Genomic DNA, 18595 nt, shown 5'->3' with positions numbered 1-18595 from the left:
GTACAGGGGCCGGGCCTTGGGCCCCATACCCTGCCCCTCTGAGCCACCCCCTCCCCCTACAGGGGCTGGGCCCCTGTGGGGGCAGCCCCCCCCTTCCCAGTGGGGCAGGGAACATTGGGGGGGGCTATAGGGTTAAATGGGGATTGTGGGGGTTCAAGTGGATGTTGGGGCATGTGGTGTGGGGAGTAGTGGGGTTTTCTACTGGGGAGTTGTGGGGTTGCCTGTGAGGGTATGGGGGGGCTATGGGGGGGCTCTGGCAGGGTTGGGGTGTGAATGGGGGAGAAGTGGGGGGTTGTTACAGGGGGTAATGGGGGCATGTACCGGGGGATGGGGGGCTCTGGGGGGCTGTGGTGTGGGGGATGGGTAGGGGTGAGGCGGGTTATTATGGGATGTGGGCAGAGCCTGGGAGAAGCGGGTTATGGGGTGGGACTATTTCTCCTCCCCTCGCAGGGATCCCGCGCGCGCAGCTCCTGCCCGGCGGGGGCTGGGCGGAGGGATCCGCGGGAAGAAGGCCCGGCCGGCGGCCGCAGACGGGCCAAGATGGCGGCGCTGGCGCGGCGCGCGGCGGCCGGGCGGGGCCGGTGAGCGGCCCGCGGGGCGGGGCGAGGCCGAGGCGGCCCCGGAGCCGGGACGGGAGGCGGCCCAGGTGAGGGCGGGGACGCGGAGGGGAGAGGGGCAGGGATTACGCAAAGTACGTAGTAGCGCCGGGGAGAAGCGCGCTGCGCTACGTCAAGCGCGTAAGCCTTGTTCGGGAATAGCTGTTAGGAAAGGCGCTGCGCAAACACCGTAAGCAAGCGCTGACTTTACGCAATTGGCGTAAGGACCGCCGGCTGCAGCCCCAGTGGGCGTCACGTGACCAGCTGACAGGTGCGGGGACGGCTGCGCACGTTGCGTAGAACAGCCGGGCCGCTGCGCAAACGGCGGAGCGCGAAGTACGCGGGCGTGGAAGAGCGGCCGCCGCCGAGACTGGAGGTGGCTACGCAAATGGCGTAAAGACGGGTCGGGAATAACACCGGGCGGGGGGCTCCCAGGGTGAGAGCGGGGCAGAGACCCGAGGAATCTAGTACCCCGCCCCTCCCCCACCCACCACCCCATAATACTCCCCCCAACCACTGTAATGACACCCCTCCCCCACCCTATAATACCCTGCCCCTCCCCCACAATACCCCACCCACCACAACCCCTCCCCCACCCTATAATTCCCTGCCCTTTCCCTCCCCATCACAACACCCCTCCCCCACCCACCCCATAAACCCCCAAAATAACCAGCCCCCGTCACCCACTCCCGCCCCCCTGGATCTGTGCTGTGGGGTGTCTGACCCCCATCTCTCCCCAGCTGTGCCAGGATGGCCCCGGCCGGCGAGCGCCTGCACTTCCGCTTCCCCAGCTACGGGGACGGGGTGCTGCGGCGCATGGACCAGCTGCGGGCGCAGCGGCGGTTCTGCGACGTGACGGTGCAGGTGAACGAGCTGCGGGTGCCGGGGCACCGCGTGGTCTTCGCCGCCTGCTCCCCCTTCCTGCGGGACCAGTTCCTGCTCAGCGACTCGCCCGAGGTGTCCGTCTCGCTCCTGCAGAGCCCCGAGATCGGCCGCCAGCTGCTGCTCTCCTGCTACACCGGCAGCCTCGAGGTGCCGCTGCCCGAGCTGGTCAACTACCTGACGGCCGCCTCCTTCCTGCAGATGGGCCACGTGGTGGAGCGCTGCACCCAGGCCGTCTCCCGCTACCTGGTGCCCAAGGCCGAGGCGGCGCCAGGCGTGAGGGAGGAGGAGGGGGCCTCCCCCAGCCCCCTGCCCGCACGGCAGCAGGACGGGGCGGAGGGGGCCGGGGATTTCCTGGCGTGCCGCTCCCACAGCAGCCCCCCGTCCCCGGAGATCTCCCTACCCCTCCTCAACTCGGCCGTGGAGATCACCCGCAGCTACCTGCAGGGCTGCTACGAGGACGAGGCGGCGCCGGGGGGCCCCTTCCCCTGCCCCCCACCCCCCGCCCAGCTGGGGGGGCCGTGGCGGGGCTGTCCCCTGCGCCGGCGCCACCTGGAGCCGGCCCGGAAGGACAGGCCGGCGGGGCTGGGGGCGGGCAGGAAGGCGCCGGAGCTGGAGCGGCCCTACCGGTGCCCGCGCTGCGACGGGCTGTTCCCGCAGCTGGCCGGCTTCGTGAGCCACGTGCGGGAGCACAAGCTGTTCCTGTGTCTGCGCTGCGCCAAGGTCTTCTCCCAGAAGAGCAACCTGACCCGGCACCTGCGCGTGCACACCGGCTTCAAGCCCTTCCAGTGCCCCGTGTGCCGCAAGTGCTTCACGCAGAACGCCACGCTGCAGGACCACCTCAACCTGCACAGCGGCCGCAAGCCCCACCGCTGCAACTACTGCGCCGTGCACTTCACCCACAAGCCGGGCCTGCGGCGCCACCTCAAGGAGCTGCACGGCAAGAGCACGCTGCAGAACAGCCACGAGGAGAGCGAGGAGATCAGCGCCGGGACCTGCGGCTGAGCGCGGGGCCAAGCCACGGGACGCCCTGGGGAGGGGCCACGGACCGAGCCACGGGGGCTCGCAGACCCACGGCCTCCCCTGGGGAGGGGTCAGGGACCCACAGCTTCCCCTGCATGGGGTGAGCCATGGGGGCTCGCAGGGCGCTTGGCACAGCCACACCCTTCCTGGAGTTACAGGGATACTACGGACTGTTCCATTCCCTCCTGGGGGGGGAGAGGGAGAGATGGGCTAATGGGCCTGACCATTCCCTCCTGGCGGGAAGGGGGTCTGCCCAGGAGAGGACTAGCCCATTCTCTGCTGAGGGTGACGCTCTCAGCCCAAACCATTCGCTGGGGGTGGGGAGAATATTCATTCTTATGACCCCCAAATTCTCTAGGATCCAAAAGACTTGGGGGGGAATCCAGGACGCCTGGGTTCTCTGGTGGTGGGTGGGATGGGAGAGCGGTAGCAGCCCTAGGGTGAATCCCTCTTGTAAACCTGTTTATTCACCCCCAGCACCAGGGGCACCTCCCCCTCCCCCCAGCTCCGGTCCTTGGGGCGGGGAAATCTCACACACTTTATTCCTATAAAGTTTTGCCTTTTCACACTAGCTCCTTGCGTTTGTGCCGGGGGGGGGGGGGGGGGTTGGGTTGCTGGGACCCACTGTCACTATGGGGCCAGGCTGGGCTAGCGGGGGGCTGCAGGTCAGGAGTGGGGGGGGGGATGTGGGAGGAGCCCAGCTCTGACCCCTCTGGTTCCTGCCCCTGGGCCAGCTGGCCTGGGAGTCCCCCCCAGCCAGGGCCCCTCCTCTGGGCCTGGAGTCTCCTTCCCCCCCAGCCCGCTGCCAGAGCCATGGACTTTGGAGGGGGGTGCTGTGTCCAGTGTGGGGCTGGTTCAACGGGGACGCAGCCCCTTGGGTGGGGGTGGGACTGGCTCCACAGCAGCACAATCCCCCCCATCTCCCCCCCCACACACACACACGCAGACGAGGGGCAGGCAGAGCCGGCTGGTCTCTTTATTCCCCACGGGGGGGGGGGGGCTCTTTCCCCCTTCAATACAGGAATTAACTGAACACAGACGACTGTAGGATCAAACGCCCCCAGCAGCCCCCTGGAGCCAGGGGGGGCTCTCGTGGAAGGGGGTCAGAGCAGGTTGGACACAGTCCCCCATTCATGGGATGGGGGGTCCAGGTGCCCCCGTCCAAGGTGAATCCTTCTCCAGGCAGCTGCTGCGACCCAATGTCCACGGGAGGCTGTCCACGCTGCCAGGCCCAATGTCCACATGGGGGGGGGGGGGGGGGAGAGGGGTAGCATCTGTGGCAGCCCCCAGTGACATGCTGGGGGGTGGGGTCGTGGCTGGTCACAGCACCATGGGGGGGGTCGGCGTAGCCGGTCATAGCACCATGGGGGGGGGGTGTCACAGCGACATGCTGGTGAGGTTGTCGTGGCTCAGCAGCCCCTTGCGGGCGCCCCCGGCCCCGTGGCTGCCGCTGCAATAGTCCTGCAGGTTGTGGCGCAGGGTGACCAGGGCGGAGCCCAGGCAGGTGCGGTTGGGGGCCTGGGTGCCGCCGGGCAGCTGGAGGAGCACGGTGGCCACGCCGGCCATGCCGTCGTCCGTGGGCTCCAGCGTGACGGGGCCCACGCGGAAGGTGCAGTAGGAGTAGCCCAGCAGGTGGGAGAGGAAGGGCTCGGAGCGGTGGAAGTGGGCCGAGTAGGGGGCCTCGGGGTAGGGCTTGAGGCGGCTGGGCAGGGCCGGGGGGACAGGCAGCGGCGGCGGCTTGTGGGGCCGGGCCGGCAGGAAGACCAGGTCGGCGGCCTGGGGCCCGGCCTCCGGCTCGAAGCAGACCGTGACCTTGGCGAAGGGGCGACTGGCCATCTTGGTCATCTCCTGCAGCTGGCGGTGCTGCTCGTGCCGCAAGTCCAGGAACTGCTTCGCCTTCCAGAGCAGGACGCAGGCCGAGAGGAAGAGGAAGAAGCAGGAGAAGAAGACGGAGAAGAAGACGAAGAGGTCGATGTGGGCCTGGTCCTGCCGGAAGAAGAGCAGCCCCTGGGAGTCGCTGGCGTTGGGGCCGGCGCCCACCCCCAGCAGCAGCAGGTAGAAGCGACTCGACTTGAGGGCGTGTAGCTCATGGGGGTAGGTCACCACCACCCGGTCCCGCACGCCCCGCACCACCAGCACGGCCTGCGGCTCCCACACCGTCAGGTAGGTGATGAGCCCGCGGGGGCGCTCCTCCCGCAGCCGGGGCGGGGCCGTGCCGTTGGGTCCCCCCTCGGCCCCGCCCGGCGCCAGCACCCGCACGCCGTGCACCCCCGTGGCCCGGTCCACGTCCACGGCGAAGGTGTCGTAGGCGGGCGAGACGAAGAGGTCGACGGCGCCGAAGGTGACGTCCACGGTGATGCGGATGTCGACGTTGGTGAACTTGGGCTGCACGCCGAAGAGCACGGTGCGGCCGCGCGCCAGGTGCTGCAGGTTGGGCTGGTGGAAGCAGTTGCTCTGCGAGGTGGGGTCAAAGCAGAACTCCTGCTCCACCGAGATGAGCCGGTAGCACTGGAGCCCCCCGACCGGCGCCCCATGGAACGAGTCCCGGCACTTGGCACACTGGAGGGGGGAGGGGAACGGGGTCAGTGAGAGCACCCCCTGCTGGCTCAGCCCCTGCCCCACACAGGTCTCCCGCCCCCACACCCCTGCCCCACAGTGCTTCCTCTGAGCACCCCTCCCCCTCTCCCCAGCTGCAGCCCCACCCCTACCCCACACAGCTCCCTTTGAGCACCCCCTCCCGCTGGCTCAGCCCCACCCAACCCAGAGTACTTGTAGCAGCCCTGGCTGGCCCCGCCCCCGGCCCCGCCCCCACCTGGTACGTGTAGCAGCCCTGGCTGGCCCCGCCCCCGGCCCCAGGCCCCGCCCCCACCTGGTACTTGTAGCAGTCTTTCTTGTCAGCCTGGGCGCTGTTCTGGCAGGGGCCCGTCTCCGTGTTGTTCTGGCAGGGGCAGCCCGTCCCATCCAGTTCGTTACACGTGTCCGCGTGGCCGTTACACTGGCACCTGGGGGGCGGGGGGGTCAGAGCGTGTGGGGGCCGGCCCCACCCCCACCGCAAGGGGGGGCTCATTGCACGAGGAGATGTTGGGCTGGGCTCGCTGGCCCTGGGGGCGCAGCCCCCCAGCTCCTGCCCGGCCCCACAGCCGCGCTGAGGGGACCAGCAGCCATGGGGCAGGAAGCCGAAAGTCATCCTCACGTTCCCTCTAAATCGTTACAAAACCGGCTCCCTGCCTCTCGTGACCTGCGCTTCGAGCGCTGCACCCACCCTGCCCCGCCGGCGCCCCGGTGTCAGGCACTCCTAGCGCTGGTATAGGGGGCCTGCAGAGGCCCCGCCCCTCGGTTCCCTCTTCCGAGCAGTGCGAGGGGCCCGCGGAGCCGATTCGCTGCACCCCAGTAGAAACCCACCGTCGATTGCGATGGAACGTGCGATGATGAACGCCCCCAGGCGAACCGGCTGGTTGGTGGTGCTGCTGGCAGCGCCGGAGGCTGCCGAGGAGGGGTCTCGCTCTACCCATCTGCCCGTTTGTCTGTTCTCCCCCGGCCCGGCCCGCGCCCCTCCCCCAGACACTTCAGACAACTCAAGTGCGGCGCTGGCTGGCGCAGGCCGTGCCCGGGAAGAGCCCTGCTAAACCCCGGTGACTGAGACGGGCTCCCCGCCCCACACAGGGGAGTCCGAGGTACTCGAACCCCATGAGCCATTTACAGAAACCCGCGAACACACTTTGCAAGGCCGAGTGGGGGCTGACGGGGCGGGAAGGGGAGCGGGGGCTCGGCCGGGCGGGAAGGGGAGCGGGGGCTCGGCCGGGCGGGAAGGGGAGCGGGGGCTCGGCCGGGCGGGAAGGGGAGCGGGGGCTCGGCCGGGCGAGAAGGGGAGCGGGGGCTGACGGGGCAGGAAGGGGAGCAGAGGCTCGGCCGGGCGGGAAGGGGAGCAGAGGCTCGGCCGGGCGGGAAGGGGAGCAGAGGCTCGGCCGGGCCCCTTATACCGGCGCTGGGAGCAACACCGGGGCGCCAGGCTGAGCCGATAGACCCCACGGGGGAGAAACCCCCGACAGCTCGGGGGGCGCCGGCAGGGATGTGAGCAGGCGCTCGAAGAACAACATCAGGTCGGGCTGCTCAGAAGGCCCCTGTCCTCACCGCTCCCCCCAGAAACCGAGCGTCTGGCTGGCAAGGAACCGCTTCCCCCCCGTGCTGGGTGTGAAACCCGCATTCCAGTTGTGTGTATGGTCCCCGTAGCCCCATTGTCTGTCTGCTTCTCGGCGTGGGCCCTCTCTTGCCTAACGAATGGTGCAAGATGGAACTCGGCTCGGACTTGTTAGACGATCCCCCCGACGGACCCAGCAGGGAACGGGCCCCTGCCGTCGGGGCGTGGGGGGCAGCAGGTGACTGTTAATAGAGGATTTGGGTATTGGTGTGTGAGGCTCTTTCACTGGGAAAAGACCCCACAGACCCACAGGGCAACGCCTGAGCCCCAGGAACGGGGTGAGGGGGTGCCCTAGAGTGGGCGGATAACAGCGGCTCTGTACCAGGTGCAACCCCCCCTCACGCCCCCGCATGGCTCCGTACCGGGTGCACACCCCGCCCCCCCGCCCCGTAACGGGTACATCCCCCCCCACGCGGCTCCGTACCGGGTGCACACACCCCCACCCCCACCCCCACGCGGCTCCGTACCGGGTACATCCCCTCCCACGCGGCTCCGTACTGGGTGCACCCCACACACACACACGGCTCCGTACCGGGTGCACGCCCCCCCCCCCCCGCGGCTCCGTACCGGGTACATCCCCCCCACACGGCTCCGTACCGGGTGCACCTGCCCTCCAGCAGGAAGTAGCCGTGCAGGCAGCTCTCGCACTTCTCCCCAAAGCTGTTGTTCTGGCAGTTCACGCAGACGGCCACGTCCTCGGCCGGCCCCTCGGCCGCCCAGCCTGGGACCTGCGGCGACAGGGGTGAGACGGGGACCTGGCCCCTCCCCACCCTGGGGCCCAGCTGCAGATTGGGGGAGGGGAGGGGGGAAGACAGGGGGACCCGGCCCCTCCCCACCCTGGGACACGGGGGGGAACTAAGGGAATGGGGGCGAAACGGGGAGACACCCCCCAGGGGCCCGGCTCACCAGGGCAGGCTCCAGCGGGAAGCGGGCGGGGTCTCGCCGGGCGGCCCCCAGCTCCTCGCGGGAGATGCAGACGTCGCTGTTCCCGCGGCAGAAGGTGCGGCAGGGCCGGCAGGTCCCCCCGTTCAGCGCCGAGCCCACAAAGAGCGGCTGGCACTTCTCACAGTGCGCCCCCTGCCGGGAGAGGGGGGATTAAACCCCACAGAGACCCCTGCCCCCCGATCCCCCACAGTGCACCCCCTGCCAGGAGAGGGGGTTAAACGCCACAGAGACCCCTGCCCCCCACGATCCCCCACAGTGCTCGCCTGCTGGAAGAGGGGGGTTAAACGCCACAGAGACCCCTGCCCCCCACGATCCCCCACAGTGCGCCCCTGCCAGGAGAGGGGGGATTAAATCCCACAGAGACCCCTGCCCCCCACGATCCCACCCCCTGCAAGGAATGCAGCTGCCAGCTAGGCCTGGGATGTCAGAGACCCCCTCTGGGACCTTCCTTCACCCCCCAATGCAGAGCGACCCCGTCTCCCCCACCCACCCACAGTGACCCCAGAGCCTCCCCATGAACAGAAACCCCTAAAACCCGTCACCACCCACCACCACACAGGGCGACCAGAGACCCCTCCATGCCCCCCCCACCATGGTGTTGGCGCACTCCAGGCACTGGGTCCCCCCCACACCATGGTGTTGTTGGCACACTCCAGGCACCGGTCCCCCCATCACCATGGTGTTGTTGGCGCACTCCAGGCACCGGTTCCCCCCCACCCATGGTGTTGTTGGCACGCTCCAGGCACCAGTCCCTCCCCCCCATGGTGTTGTTGGCGCACTCCAGGCACCGGTCCCCCCCTCACCATGGTGTTGTTGGCGCACTCCAGGCACTGGTCCCGCGCCCCGACGCCGGCGCAGTCGCTGTGCCGGTTGCAGCGACACTCCGCCGAGCAGTTCTCGCCCACGTAGCCGAAGTGGCAGCGGCACCGGTTGGGCTCCACGCACGTCCCGTTCACACAGCCCTGCTGGCAGACCGGCCGGCACAGCCCCGAGGCGCTGCGGGGACAAGGGGGATCTCCAGCTGCCCACAGCCCTCGCCTGCCCAGGGCGCTGGGGCCGAGCTGCTGTGCGTGCCCCTGTGCCCCCCGCTCCAGGCAGCCCCCCCAGATCTCCTACCCCACACCACCTGTGACAAAGTGGGACTGTTCTTAATGTTTTCCTCAGTTTCCCCTATGCAGTTCTTAAGTCTCTAGGGGGTGGGATAAGGGAGTATGGTTGCTGCAGAGCAAAGGGCCAGGGTACATAAATGACAGATTTCAGAGTAGCACCCGGGTTAGTCTGTATCCGCAGAAAGAACAGGAGTACTTGTGGCACCTTAGAGACTAACACATTTGTTAGTCTCTAAGGTGCCACAAGTACTCCTGTTCTTTTTGAGGGTACATAAATGACACTGTCTCCTGGCAACTGATGGCCTGGGCCCCTCCTCTGCAAAGGTGTTGGAGACAAAGGGATCAGGTGACCTCCTGGCCTGGGAAAGAGACAAAGCCCAGAGAGGAGGGGCTGGACGGGGGTTGAAGTTTGGAGCTGGATGGGGACTGAAAGGGAGGGCAGACGGGGGTCTGGCTCGCTGGGCCCCAGAATGGACCCGGCCGAGGGGTCCCGTTCGCTGGACCTACAAGTTCTGTTTCAGACTGTGTTCCTGTCGTCTAATAAACCTCTGTGTTACTGGCTGGCTGAGAGTCACGTCTGACTGCGAAGTGGGGGGTGCAGGACCCTCTGGCTGCCCCAGGACCCCGCCTGGGCGGACTCGCTGTGGGAAGCGCACGGAGGGGCAGATGTGAATGCTCCGAGGTCAGACCCAGGAGGTGAAGCCGTGTGAGCTCCTTGCCCTGAAGACGGTCTGCTCCGAGGGAGAGGAGGCTCCCCAGAGTCCTGACTGGCTTTGTGGGGAGCAGGTCCAGAGCATCGCCCGGGGACTCCGGGACACCGCCTGGTCCAGGTACTCTCCCCACAGGGCCTCAGCCCTGCGCCCCCCCCCGTCCCCAGGCACCCCCCCCACCCCCAGGGTCCCAGCCCCACCCCCCGGCACACACACCCCCGCAGTCCCAGCCCCCGCCCCTGGGGTCTCAGCCCCGCACCCCTCCCCGCCCCAGGCACACACCCCCCCAGCTCACTTGTGCAGGGTGTAGCCGGCCTTGCAGGCGCACTCGTAGCCGTGGGGCCGGTCGTGGCAGGTCTGCGTCTCGTTGCAGTCGTGGTGCCCGTTCAGACACTCGTTCTCCGGGGGGCATGACAGGAAGGACCAGGTGGCCCCCGGCCCGCAGGCCTGCGCCAGCCCTGGGGAGAGGGGCATTGTGAGTAACAACCGCCCCCATCCCTGGGGAGAGGGGCATTGTGGGTAAAAGACACACACACACCCCGCCCTGGGGAGAGGGGCATTGTGAGTAACAACCCCCCCCATCCCTGGGGAGAGGGGCATTGTGAGTAACAACCCCCCCCATCCCTGGGGAGAGGGGCATTGTGGGTAAAAAAAACCCAGCCCTGGGGAGGGGCATTGTGGGTACAAGCCCCCCCAGCCCTGGGGAGAGGGGCATTGTGGGTAAAACACACACACCCCGCCCTGGGGAGAGGGGCATTGTGAGTAACAACCCCCCCAGCCCTGGGGAGAGGGGCATTGTGGGTAAAACACACACACACACCCCGCCCTGGGGAGAGGGGCATTGTGGGTACAAGCCCCCCCAGCCCTGGGGAGAGGGGCATTGTGGGTACAAGCCCCCCAGGCCACCCCCATGAAGCAAAGCCTCATGGGTAGGAGCAGACAAGGCTCTTGCAGGGAACCGCCCCAGGCAGCTACTGCGTGACGAGTCCGGGGCCGGCCCTGCGGAGCGAGGCATTGTGGGTAAAGCGCCCTCCCCCCAATACCTACCGTGCCGGGGCCCGCCCAGCCCGCCCTCCAGGCAGCGCCCGTGGCCGTTCTCGCCGGGGCGGCCGCACCAGCCGCAGCGGGGCTGGCGGGTGCAGCGAGCGCACTGCTGGGCGCGGGCGCAAGGGGGGGCGCAGCTCTCGGTCCCGCTCAGCACGCGCCCGCACAGCCCCGCCAGGCACCGCATGGGCAGGTAGGTGGGGCTCATGCACTGCGGGGAGAGAGGGGGGGTTACTGCTGCCCTCGGCCGGCGCGGCCCCCCCGAAACCTCCCCTCCCTGGGTTCCCCCCTCCCCACGGCCGGCATGGCCCCCCCAAAATCCCCCCCCCAGGATCCCATTTCCCCCCTAGCCTCCCCGGGATCCCCCCTCCCCACGGCCGGCGCAGCCCCTTCCTGTGGATCCCCCTCCCCTTGGCTGGAAGGGCCCCCCCAAACCTCCCTCCCCGGGATCCCATGTCCCCCCCGGGATTCCCCCTCCCCCAGCCCTCCCTGGGTTCCCCCCCAAGCCTCGCCCCATGGCCCCCAGCGGACCTGGCGCAGACTGACGCTCCAGACGCAGCGTTGCCAGCCCCCGTCGGCCCCCTTGGAGCCCAGGCAGGCATGGCAGGAGCTGTGGTTGTGGCAGGGTGTGGGGCAGGCCAGGGGGGGTGACGACTCCACGGGCATGGGGGAGACGTTGAGCAGCGAGTGGCTGAAGCACGTCCAGTCGTAGGTGGGCTGCACGCTCAGGATGCGCCGCGTCTCGCCTGGGGGCGGGGGGGAGGGTGAGATCCCTGGGAGACCCCCCCTCGTATGCCCCGCCCGCCCCGGCCCCCACCACCCTGCCACCCCCTTCCCCAGGCACCCGCTGCCCCCCATAGCCTCTGCCCCGCCCGCCCCGGCCCCCACCACCCTGCCACCCCCTTCCCCAGGCACCCACTGCCCCCCATAGCCTCTGCCCCGGATCCACCCAGGCGCCCACCATCCTGCCGCCCCCTCCCCCAGGTAGCCGCTGCCCCCCGGGTCCCAGCTCCCTGCCCCCCTCTGACCTGGGCCACAGACCTGCCCCACTACCCCATCCCAAATGGCCCCCTGCAGCCCCCCCGGCTCCCCGCCCCCCATCCCGTACCAGTGCGTTTGAACTGGCGCGTCCACATGCACTTGCCCGAGGCGGTGCAGGCCGGGCAGTCGGCCGCCTCGCACGAGATCTCCGAGCAGTTGCTGGCCACGAAGATCTCGCGCTGGTTGATGCGACAGTCGTTCTCCGACGTGCAGCTCCCAGCGCTGCCGATGCAGGCGCCCTCGGGGCAGTTGGTGCACCACTTGCACTGCGGGGGCGCCTGGGAGCTGGGGGTCAGGGCTGGCCAGGGGCACCCCACAGCCAGCGCCCCCCCACCCCACTGCCGTCCGCACCCCACAGCCAGCGCCCCAGCCCCCTCCAGCCAGTGTCCTCCCCACTGCCCTCCGCACCCCACAGCCAGGGCCCCCCACCCCACTGCCCTCCGCACCCCACAGCCTGCACCCCCCACCCCCACTGCCCTCCACACCCCACAGCCTGCACCCCAGCCCCCTCCAGCCAGCACTCCCCCACTGCCCTCCGCACCCCACAACCAGTGCCCCAGCCCCCTCCAGCTAGCACTCCCCCACTGCCCTCCGCACCCCACAACCAGTGCCCCAGCCCCGTCCCCACCGCACCCCTGGCCAGCGCCCCCCACCCCACTGCCCTCCCCACCCCACAGCCTGCTCCCCAGCCCCCTCCAGCCAGTGCCCTCCCCACTGCCCTCCGCACCCCACAGCCAGCGCCCCAGCCCCCTGCAGCCAGTGCCCCACTGCCCTCCACACCCCACAGCCAGCACCCCAGCCCCCTCCAGCCAGCACTCCCCCACACCCTACAACCAGTGCCCCAGCCCCGTCCCCACCGCACCCCTGGCCAGCGCCCCCTCCAGCCAGTGCCCCACCGGGCTCCCCTCAGTGCCCCCCAGCTCCTCTGGGAGAGGACGGGGGAGCAGCTGGACACACACTCACCGCGGTGACCAGCCCGTGGTTCATGGTGCGGGGGTGCCGGGCCAGACACTCACTGCAGGTCCTCAGACGTCGGCACTCATCCGCCGACCGCGGTGTGGGGAAGCAGGCGGCCGCCCCGGCCGGGCAGCCCAGTCTGCGGGAGAGACCAGTGAACCGGGGGGACCGCAGCCCTGCCCCCACCGCTGGCGAACGCCCCCAAGCTGCCCGTAGCCACCGTCTGCTCTGGGAACCAGGGCCCACAGCTCTCCCCGCCCACTCACTTCATGTGACAAAGCAGGGAGTCACTGTAACATTGTCAGGCCCTTTGTGTGCCTCAGTTTCCCTGGCATGGGGTGGGGAGGACTGTCTGCTCTCAGGGCAGGCTGAGAGACATGGGGCGTGCGTGGCCAAGAGGGGTCAGGGACGGACCCGCTGGGAGCAGGGTCCTGACGGAGCTTTTCCCGCCTCGCCCTGCAGAGCACAATGGCTGGGGGAGGGGGAGCCACGGGGGGGGGCACAGGGGAGCTGCCGAGGGGGCCGGGGTCTCCCTGGGGTCTGGCCAAGGAGCCCAGCCACTGACGGACGGAGCCTGGCCAGGGCTCGCTGCAGCCCGGCCGGCCCCAGCGGGAACCCAGGACCTGGGGCTGCATGGGAGGGTGAGGGGGTCATTGGAACCACCCTGGGGGGCCCAGCTCCCCGCCCTGACCCCCCGGAAGGCCTGCTGGGCTGGACTCCGGCAGGGACCCTGGGGGAGGGGGGGCAATCCTGGAGCCCACAGGCCTGCCCCTCTCCAACATAGACCCCCCTGTGACTCTGCCCTACACCTCGCCCCACTCCCCCCCACAACAACCCCGCCCCTTCTGGTAGGGCCACGCCCTCAGTGTAGCCACGCCCCTACTTCCTCACCCCACCAATAGCTTCAGCCCATCTCTTTCCCCCTGGCCTTGGCCCTTCTCCATCCATCAACAGCCACGCCCCCTCCCCATCAGTGGCCACGCCCCCTCCCAGCCCCCCACCTGTCGGCGGCGTCGGCGGACAGGCAGCTGCCCCGGCACCAGGTGCAGCTGGCACTCGAGCGGTTGCAGGCGTCGGGGCCGGGGAAGACGAGGCAGGGGTCGGAGGGCACCGTCAGCACGGCCATGCGCCCCAGCGCCACCCCGCTGAACCCCCCGGAGACGTAGATCCGGCCCCCGACCGCGGCCACCGCGTGGGCCACCGACTCGTTCATGGGCACGCCCACCACCGCCGGGCCTGGGGAGAGCAAAGGACCCTGGGTAACCCCGCCCACCCCAGCCTGGAGAGAGCAAAGGACCCTGGGTAACCCCGCCCACCCCGGCCTGGGGAAAGCAAAGGACCCTGGGTAACCCCGCTCACCCCGGCCTGGGGGGAGAAACGGGGTCAGTGAAGTATCATGGGAAATGGGGGCAGAGAGGGGCAGAGGGGGGAACTCTGAGGGGAGGGGGAATCTCACTCCCCATTGCCTGTGGCTGGGGTCCCCTCCCCCCTTTGTGTGGCTGGGGGGGGTCTCCCTCCCTGCCCCCCCGGCCCTCCCGTTACCCGTCTGGTTGGGCAGGATCCAGGTGTTGCACTTGAGCTGGTAAAGCAGCAAGTGGCTGGTGAAGTCCTGGGTCTCCGTGCGGCCCCCGACCACCACCATGGTGTCCCTCAGCACGGCCGCCGCGTGGAAGAAGTGAGACAGCGGCTGGGGAACCACACGGGGTCAGCGAGACGTGGGGTCAGCCCTCCCCCCACATCCCCGCTGCGCCCCAAAACCCCACTGCACCCCATCCCCCTAGCCCCATAACCCCATCCCCGCTGCACCCCAAAACCACATCCCCTAGCCCCATAACCTCACTGCACCCCAAAACTGTGCCCCCACCCCCACATCCCCGCTGCACCCCACTGCACCCCACTGCACCCCATAACCCCATAACCCCACTGCACCCCATCCCCCTAGCCCCATAACCCCACTGCACCCCAAAACCCCATCCCCCTAGCCCCATAACCCCACTGCACCCCAAAACCCCATCCCCCTAGCCCCATAACCTCACTGCACCCCAAAACTGGGCCCCCACCCCCACATCCCTGCTGTAGCCCAAAACCCCTGCACCCCCAAAAACCCCACAACTGCATTGTACCCCAAAACCCCCACATCCCTGCCACTCCCCAAAACCTCACTGCACCCCCAAAACACATCCCCCACAACTTTATCCCCTCACCCCCATGTCCCTGCTGCACCCCAAACCCCCTGCCCCCCATGCCCACACCCCTGCCCTGGCACTGCCCCACCTTGGGGCCCTGGGCGGGGGCCAGCAGGCTCCAGGTCCGGGTGGGGCAGTGCAGGCTGTAAAGTTCGGGGGAGGCCGACACCGTCTCCACGTGGAAACGCTGCCCCCCGAAAACATAGACGGCGTCTGTGCCCTCGTGGTACACGGCCGAGTGCCCGTACAGACCTGGGGGCAACAGAGAGGGGTCAGGCCCCCAAACAACACACCTGGGGGTAGCAGGGGGGCAGTTTCTGAACCCCCCTTCACCCTGCTCTGTCCCCACACTGGGGTCTCAGCTGCCGCCAGCGCTCACTCTCCACACTGGGGGGGTACCTGGGGGGTTCATACCTGTGGGGGGGTCCCGGCCGCCGGCCCCGCGTGCCAGCGCTCGCTCTCCACACTGGGGGGTTCGAACCTGTGGGGGGGGTCCTGGCCGCCAGCCCCACCTGCTCTACACGCCGGGGGGTACCTGAGGGGGGGTTTCGTTCCTGTGGGGGGGGTCTCGGCCGCCAGCCCCGCCTGCCAGCGCTCGCTCTCCACACCGGGGGGTACGTGGGGGGGGGGGGGGTTGTACCTGTGGGGGGGGTCCCGGCCGCCGGCCCCGCCTGCCAGCGCTCGCTCTCCACGCCGTACTCCAGCAGTTGCTTGTTGAAGCCGTCGGCCGGGGAGTAGCCGCCGATGAGCAGCAGGGAGGTGCCGCGCCGGGGGGTCAGCGTGTGCCCCGCCACAGCCGGGAGCAGGGGGTCCTGGGGGGAAGCAGAGCTCAGAGCGGGTTGGGGGCCCCCAGGGGAGGGAGAGGGGTCACAGGGCACCGAGGTGGATGAGTGAAGTGTCGGGGGCACGGGGGTCAGAGGTCACGGGGCTCCGGTAGCCCAGCTGTGACGATCCGGGCCGAGTCAGCAGGAGCCCAGGGCTGGGGGCAGCGTGGGGCCAGGGGTCGATGCAGGGTCAGCGAGGGGCTGGGGGTCAGGGTGGGGTTGGCACTGGGTCAGGGGTCTGCGGGGGGTCGGGGGTTGCCGTGGGGGGAGCGGGCTGCGGGGGGGGGTCGGGGGTCGCCGTGGGGGGAGGGGGCTGCGGGGGGTCGGGAGTCGCCGTGGGGGGTGGGGGCTGCGGGGGGGGTCGGGGGTCGCCGTGGGGGGAGGGGGCTGTGGGTACCTGCTCCTGTCTCCACTGCAGCGTGGTGAGGTTCAGCAGCCAGCAGTCGCTGGCGACGCCGCCGGCCGCCAGCCCCCCCAGCACCACCATGGCCTGGCGCGCCGGCACGTAGGCCGCGGCGTGGAAGTAGCGGGGGCTGGGCCCTGGCCCCCCGTCCTCCGTCCCCGCCAGCATCTGGGTCCAGCGGCGCTCCGGAATGGAGTACCTGTGGGGAGAGACCCAGAGCAAGAGAGTCCCCCGGAGCCGGGGAGGGGGGGCAGAGACCCACAGCCCCACCCCCAGAGCTCGGGGTGGAGCCCGAGGAAGGGGGCGGAGCCCAGCAGGTCACAAGGGCGGAGCCTGAGGAAGGGGGCGGGGCCCAGCAGGTCCCAGGGGCGGGGCCCAGCAGGTCCCGGGGGCGGGCCTGGGGAAGGGGACATGGCCCAGGGGCTCCCCGCTCACCTGTAGACGTTGCCCAGCAACCCCTGGCGCAGGGACAGGCCCCCGAACATCCAGAGTGTGGCCTCCGGCCCCTCCACCATGGTGTGGCCCAGGCGGTGCAGGAACCGGCTCGCCGTGTCCTGGGACAGACGCAGAGGCAGGGTCAGCGCCCGGGGCCGGGGATCGGGGCTGGGAAGCCAGCGTTGGGTGTGGGGCAGGGGACGGGGACGGGCAGGAGGCAGTGCCCAGCACATGCAAGGGGGTGGGTGCCCATGCCAGGCAGGGCAGGGGCTGGGGGGATGGTGCTGGGCAGGGAGTGCCAGGATGGGGACGAGGGGAGGGCCTGCCAGGGTTGGGGGGATGGGCTGGGGGTGAGGGGAGGGCCTGGCAGGGTTGGGGGGATGGGCAGGGCAGGGCAGGGGGGTGCATGAGCAGGTGGTGCCCAGGCAGGGGGCGAGGGGGGGCCCAGTGGGGTTGGGGGGCTGGGCTGGGGGGACCCGGGGGGGGGTTGGGGCAGGGCGGGGGGGTGCATGAGCAGGTGGTGCCCAGGCAGGGGGCGAGGGGGGGGGGCCGGTGAGGTTGGGGGGCTGAGGCTGGGCTGGGGGGGCCCGGTGGGGTTGGGGCAGGGCGGGGGGGGGTGCATGAGCAGGTGGTGCCCAGGCAGGGGGCGAGGGGGGGCCCAGTGGGGTTGGGGGGCTGGGCTGGGGGGTGCATGAGCAGGTGGTGCCCAGGCAGGGGGCGAGGGGGGGGGCGGTGAGGTTGGGGGGCTGGAGCTGGGCTGGGGGGGCCCGGTGGGGTTGGGGCAGGGCGGGGGGGTGCATGAGCAGGTGGTGCCCAGGCAGGGGGCGAGGGGGGGGGCGGTGAGGTTGGGGGGCTGGGGCTGGGCTGGGGGGGCCCGGTGGGGTTGGGGCAGGGCGGGGGGGTGCATGAGCAGGTGGTGCCCAGGCAGGGGGCAAAGGGGGGGCCTGACGGGGGGACTCACGGGCGTCAGCTGACTGTCAATCAGCGTCTCCCAGACGAGCTTCCCCGGGTCCAGCAGCACTGAACAATCCGCGCCCCCGAACCCCTCGCCACAGATGCAGAGACCCAGACTCTGGGGAGGGGGAGGGAGGGTGTAGATAAATCTCTGATAATTTTCATATGACTTTACATTGTGCCTCTTCATATAACCTTGTGGTGGGTCTACCCACGTGTGACCTCTGTTTTCATGGGACTTTGTATCAAAGCCTCATTTAGAAACTTTGCATTGCCCTTGGTATAATATTATAGCCCCTAAGGATAGAATAAGATAGAAGAAAAATTTCTTTTTGCTAGCAGTAGAACAAGAGCTCTCCGCCCCCCACTCTTAATCAATTGCCCTGTTGAATGAATGAGGTGTGGATGAGCAAGGCATGGAAGGCAGCACCTCCAGACAGCCTCAACTGTTGGAGAGGGGCTGGGAGCCAGACCCAAGGACAATAAAACGTGTCAAGTGGGCTCATTAAAGACAAGCAGACATACCGAGGGCCTCGGGGGTTAGAAGCAAGCACCTTCTTTTGGAAACACCCTCTTTGCAGCATTGGGACAACACCCAGAAGGAAGCAGCACAAAGGACCAATGGACACAGACACAGAGTTTGAATCTGGTCTAGATTTGCATAAGAGGAAAGCTGCTATAAAAGTGAGGTGTCTTGCAGAGGACCCCGGGTCTCGTCTTGTCAACATGGGAGCATCGATCCGGATCGGCAGAAGCCCGGCTCCACCCCCTCCCCCATCTAACTCACCTGGCCAGTGAAGTTAAGGGGAGCAACTAATTGGTAACAACAAGACGGAGTGTGTTTGTGTGTGTGTGTGTGTGAGCGTAAGTGTAATATATTATATGCATATAATACAGTGTTAATGAACACATGTATTACTAATAAATGTGGCGTTTGCCTTATCCCCCCAAAAAGATCCTGTGCAGGACTTTAAGTACAACAAGGGTGAGACGGGCACGGCCCCCACCCTGCCCCCCAGGGCCTGCACCGACCCCGCCTCCTCCCCCCACGTGCCTCGGCCCAGCCCTGGACTCCGGCCCCACTGTGGACCCCCAGCACTCGCCTGGTCCAGTCCCCCAGCGGAACGCCCCAGCCTTCCCCCTTCATGCCCCCGTCCCTCCCCGTTGCAACCTCCTACCTGTGCCCACCCATCCCAGGCCCCTCCCCTGTCTCAGACCCCTGCCCCCCCCTGTCAGTCCCCCCATCCCAGGCCCCTTCCCCGTCTCAGCCCCCTGCCCCCCATCACGC

General features: G+C 68.9%; 2 protein-coding genes across 3 annotated transcripts in view; one reads left to right on the top strand and one right to left on the bottom strand.

Annotated features, from left to right (window-relative positions):
- The first annotated feature begins 564 nt into the window (after positions 1-564).
- On the top strand, positions 565-3072 carry LOC128826988 (zinc finger and BTB domain-containing protein 26-like). Of its 2 annotated transcripts, none has more exons than XM_054010609.1 (2): positions 565-646; positions 1337-3072. In XM_054010609.1, the coding sequence occupies exon 2, from the start codon at positions 1347-1349 to the stop codon at positions 2481-2483; it is 1137 nt and encodes a 378-aa protein (XP_053866584.1). In that variant the 5' UTR covers positions 565-646; positions 1337-1346; the 3' UTR covers positions 2484-3072. The 2 variants fall into 2 exon arrangements, with proteins under 2 accessions (XP_053866584.1, XP_053866585.1); XM_054010610.1 differs by lacking the exon at positions 565-646 and adding an exon at positions 692-972.
- Positions 3073-3455: 383 nt separating this feature from the next.
- Positions 3456-18595, bottom strand: part of MEGF8 (multiple EGF like domains 8) — a 38748-nt gene continuing 23608 nt past the window's right edge. Inside the window, 17 exon segments of the mRNA XM_054010623.1 lie at positions 3456-5060; positions 5371-5503; positions 7297-7427; positions 7606-7776; positions 8448-8640; positions 9759-9921; positions 10511-10718; positions 11039-11253; positions 11616-11826; positions 12512-12644; positions 13507-13741; positions 14048-14192; positions 14780-14943; positions 15332-15503; positions 15913-16117; positions 16354-16472; positions 17315-17425. Coding sequence (XP_053866598.1) covers positions 3879-5060; positions 5371-5503; positions 7297-7427; positions 7606-7776; positions 8448-8640; positions 9759-9921; positions 10511-10718; positions 11039-11253; positions 11616-11826; positions 12512-12644; positions 13507-13741; positions 14048-14192; positions 14780-14943; positions 15332-15503; positions 15913-16117; positions 16354-16472; positions 17315-17425 — 3891 coding nt within the window. The 3' untranslated portion in view covers positions 3456-3878.

This window comes from Malaclemys terrapin, chromosome 21 (genome assembly GCF_027887155.1).
Source record: "Malaclemys terrapin pileata isolate rMalTer1 chromosome 21, rMalTer1.hap1, whole genome shotgun sequence".
Lineage (NCBI taxonomy): Eukaryota > Metazoa > Chordata > Testudines > Emydidae > Malaclemys > Malaclemys terrapin.
The sequence above is the reverse complement of the archived record's forward strand: the minus strand, read 5'-3'. Positions and strand labels throughout refer to the sequence as shown.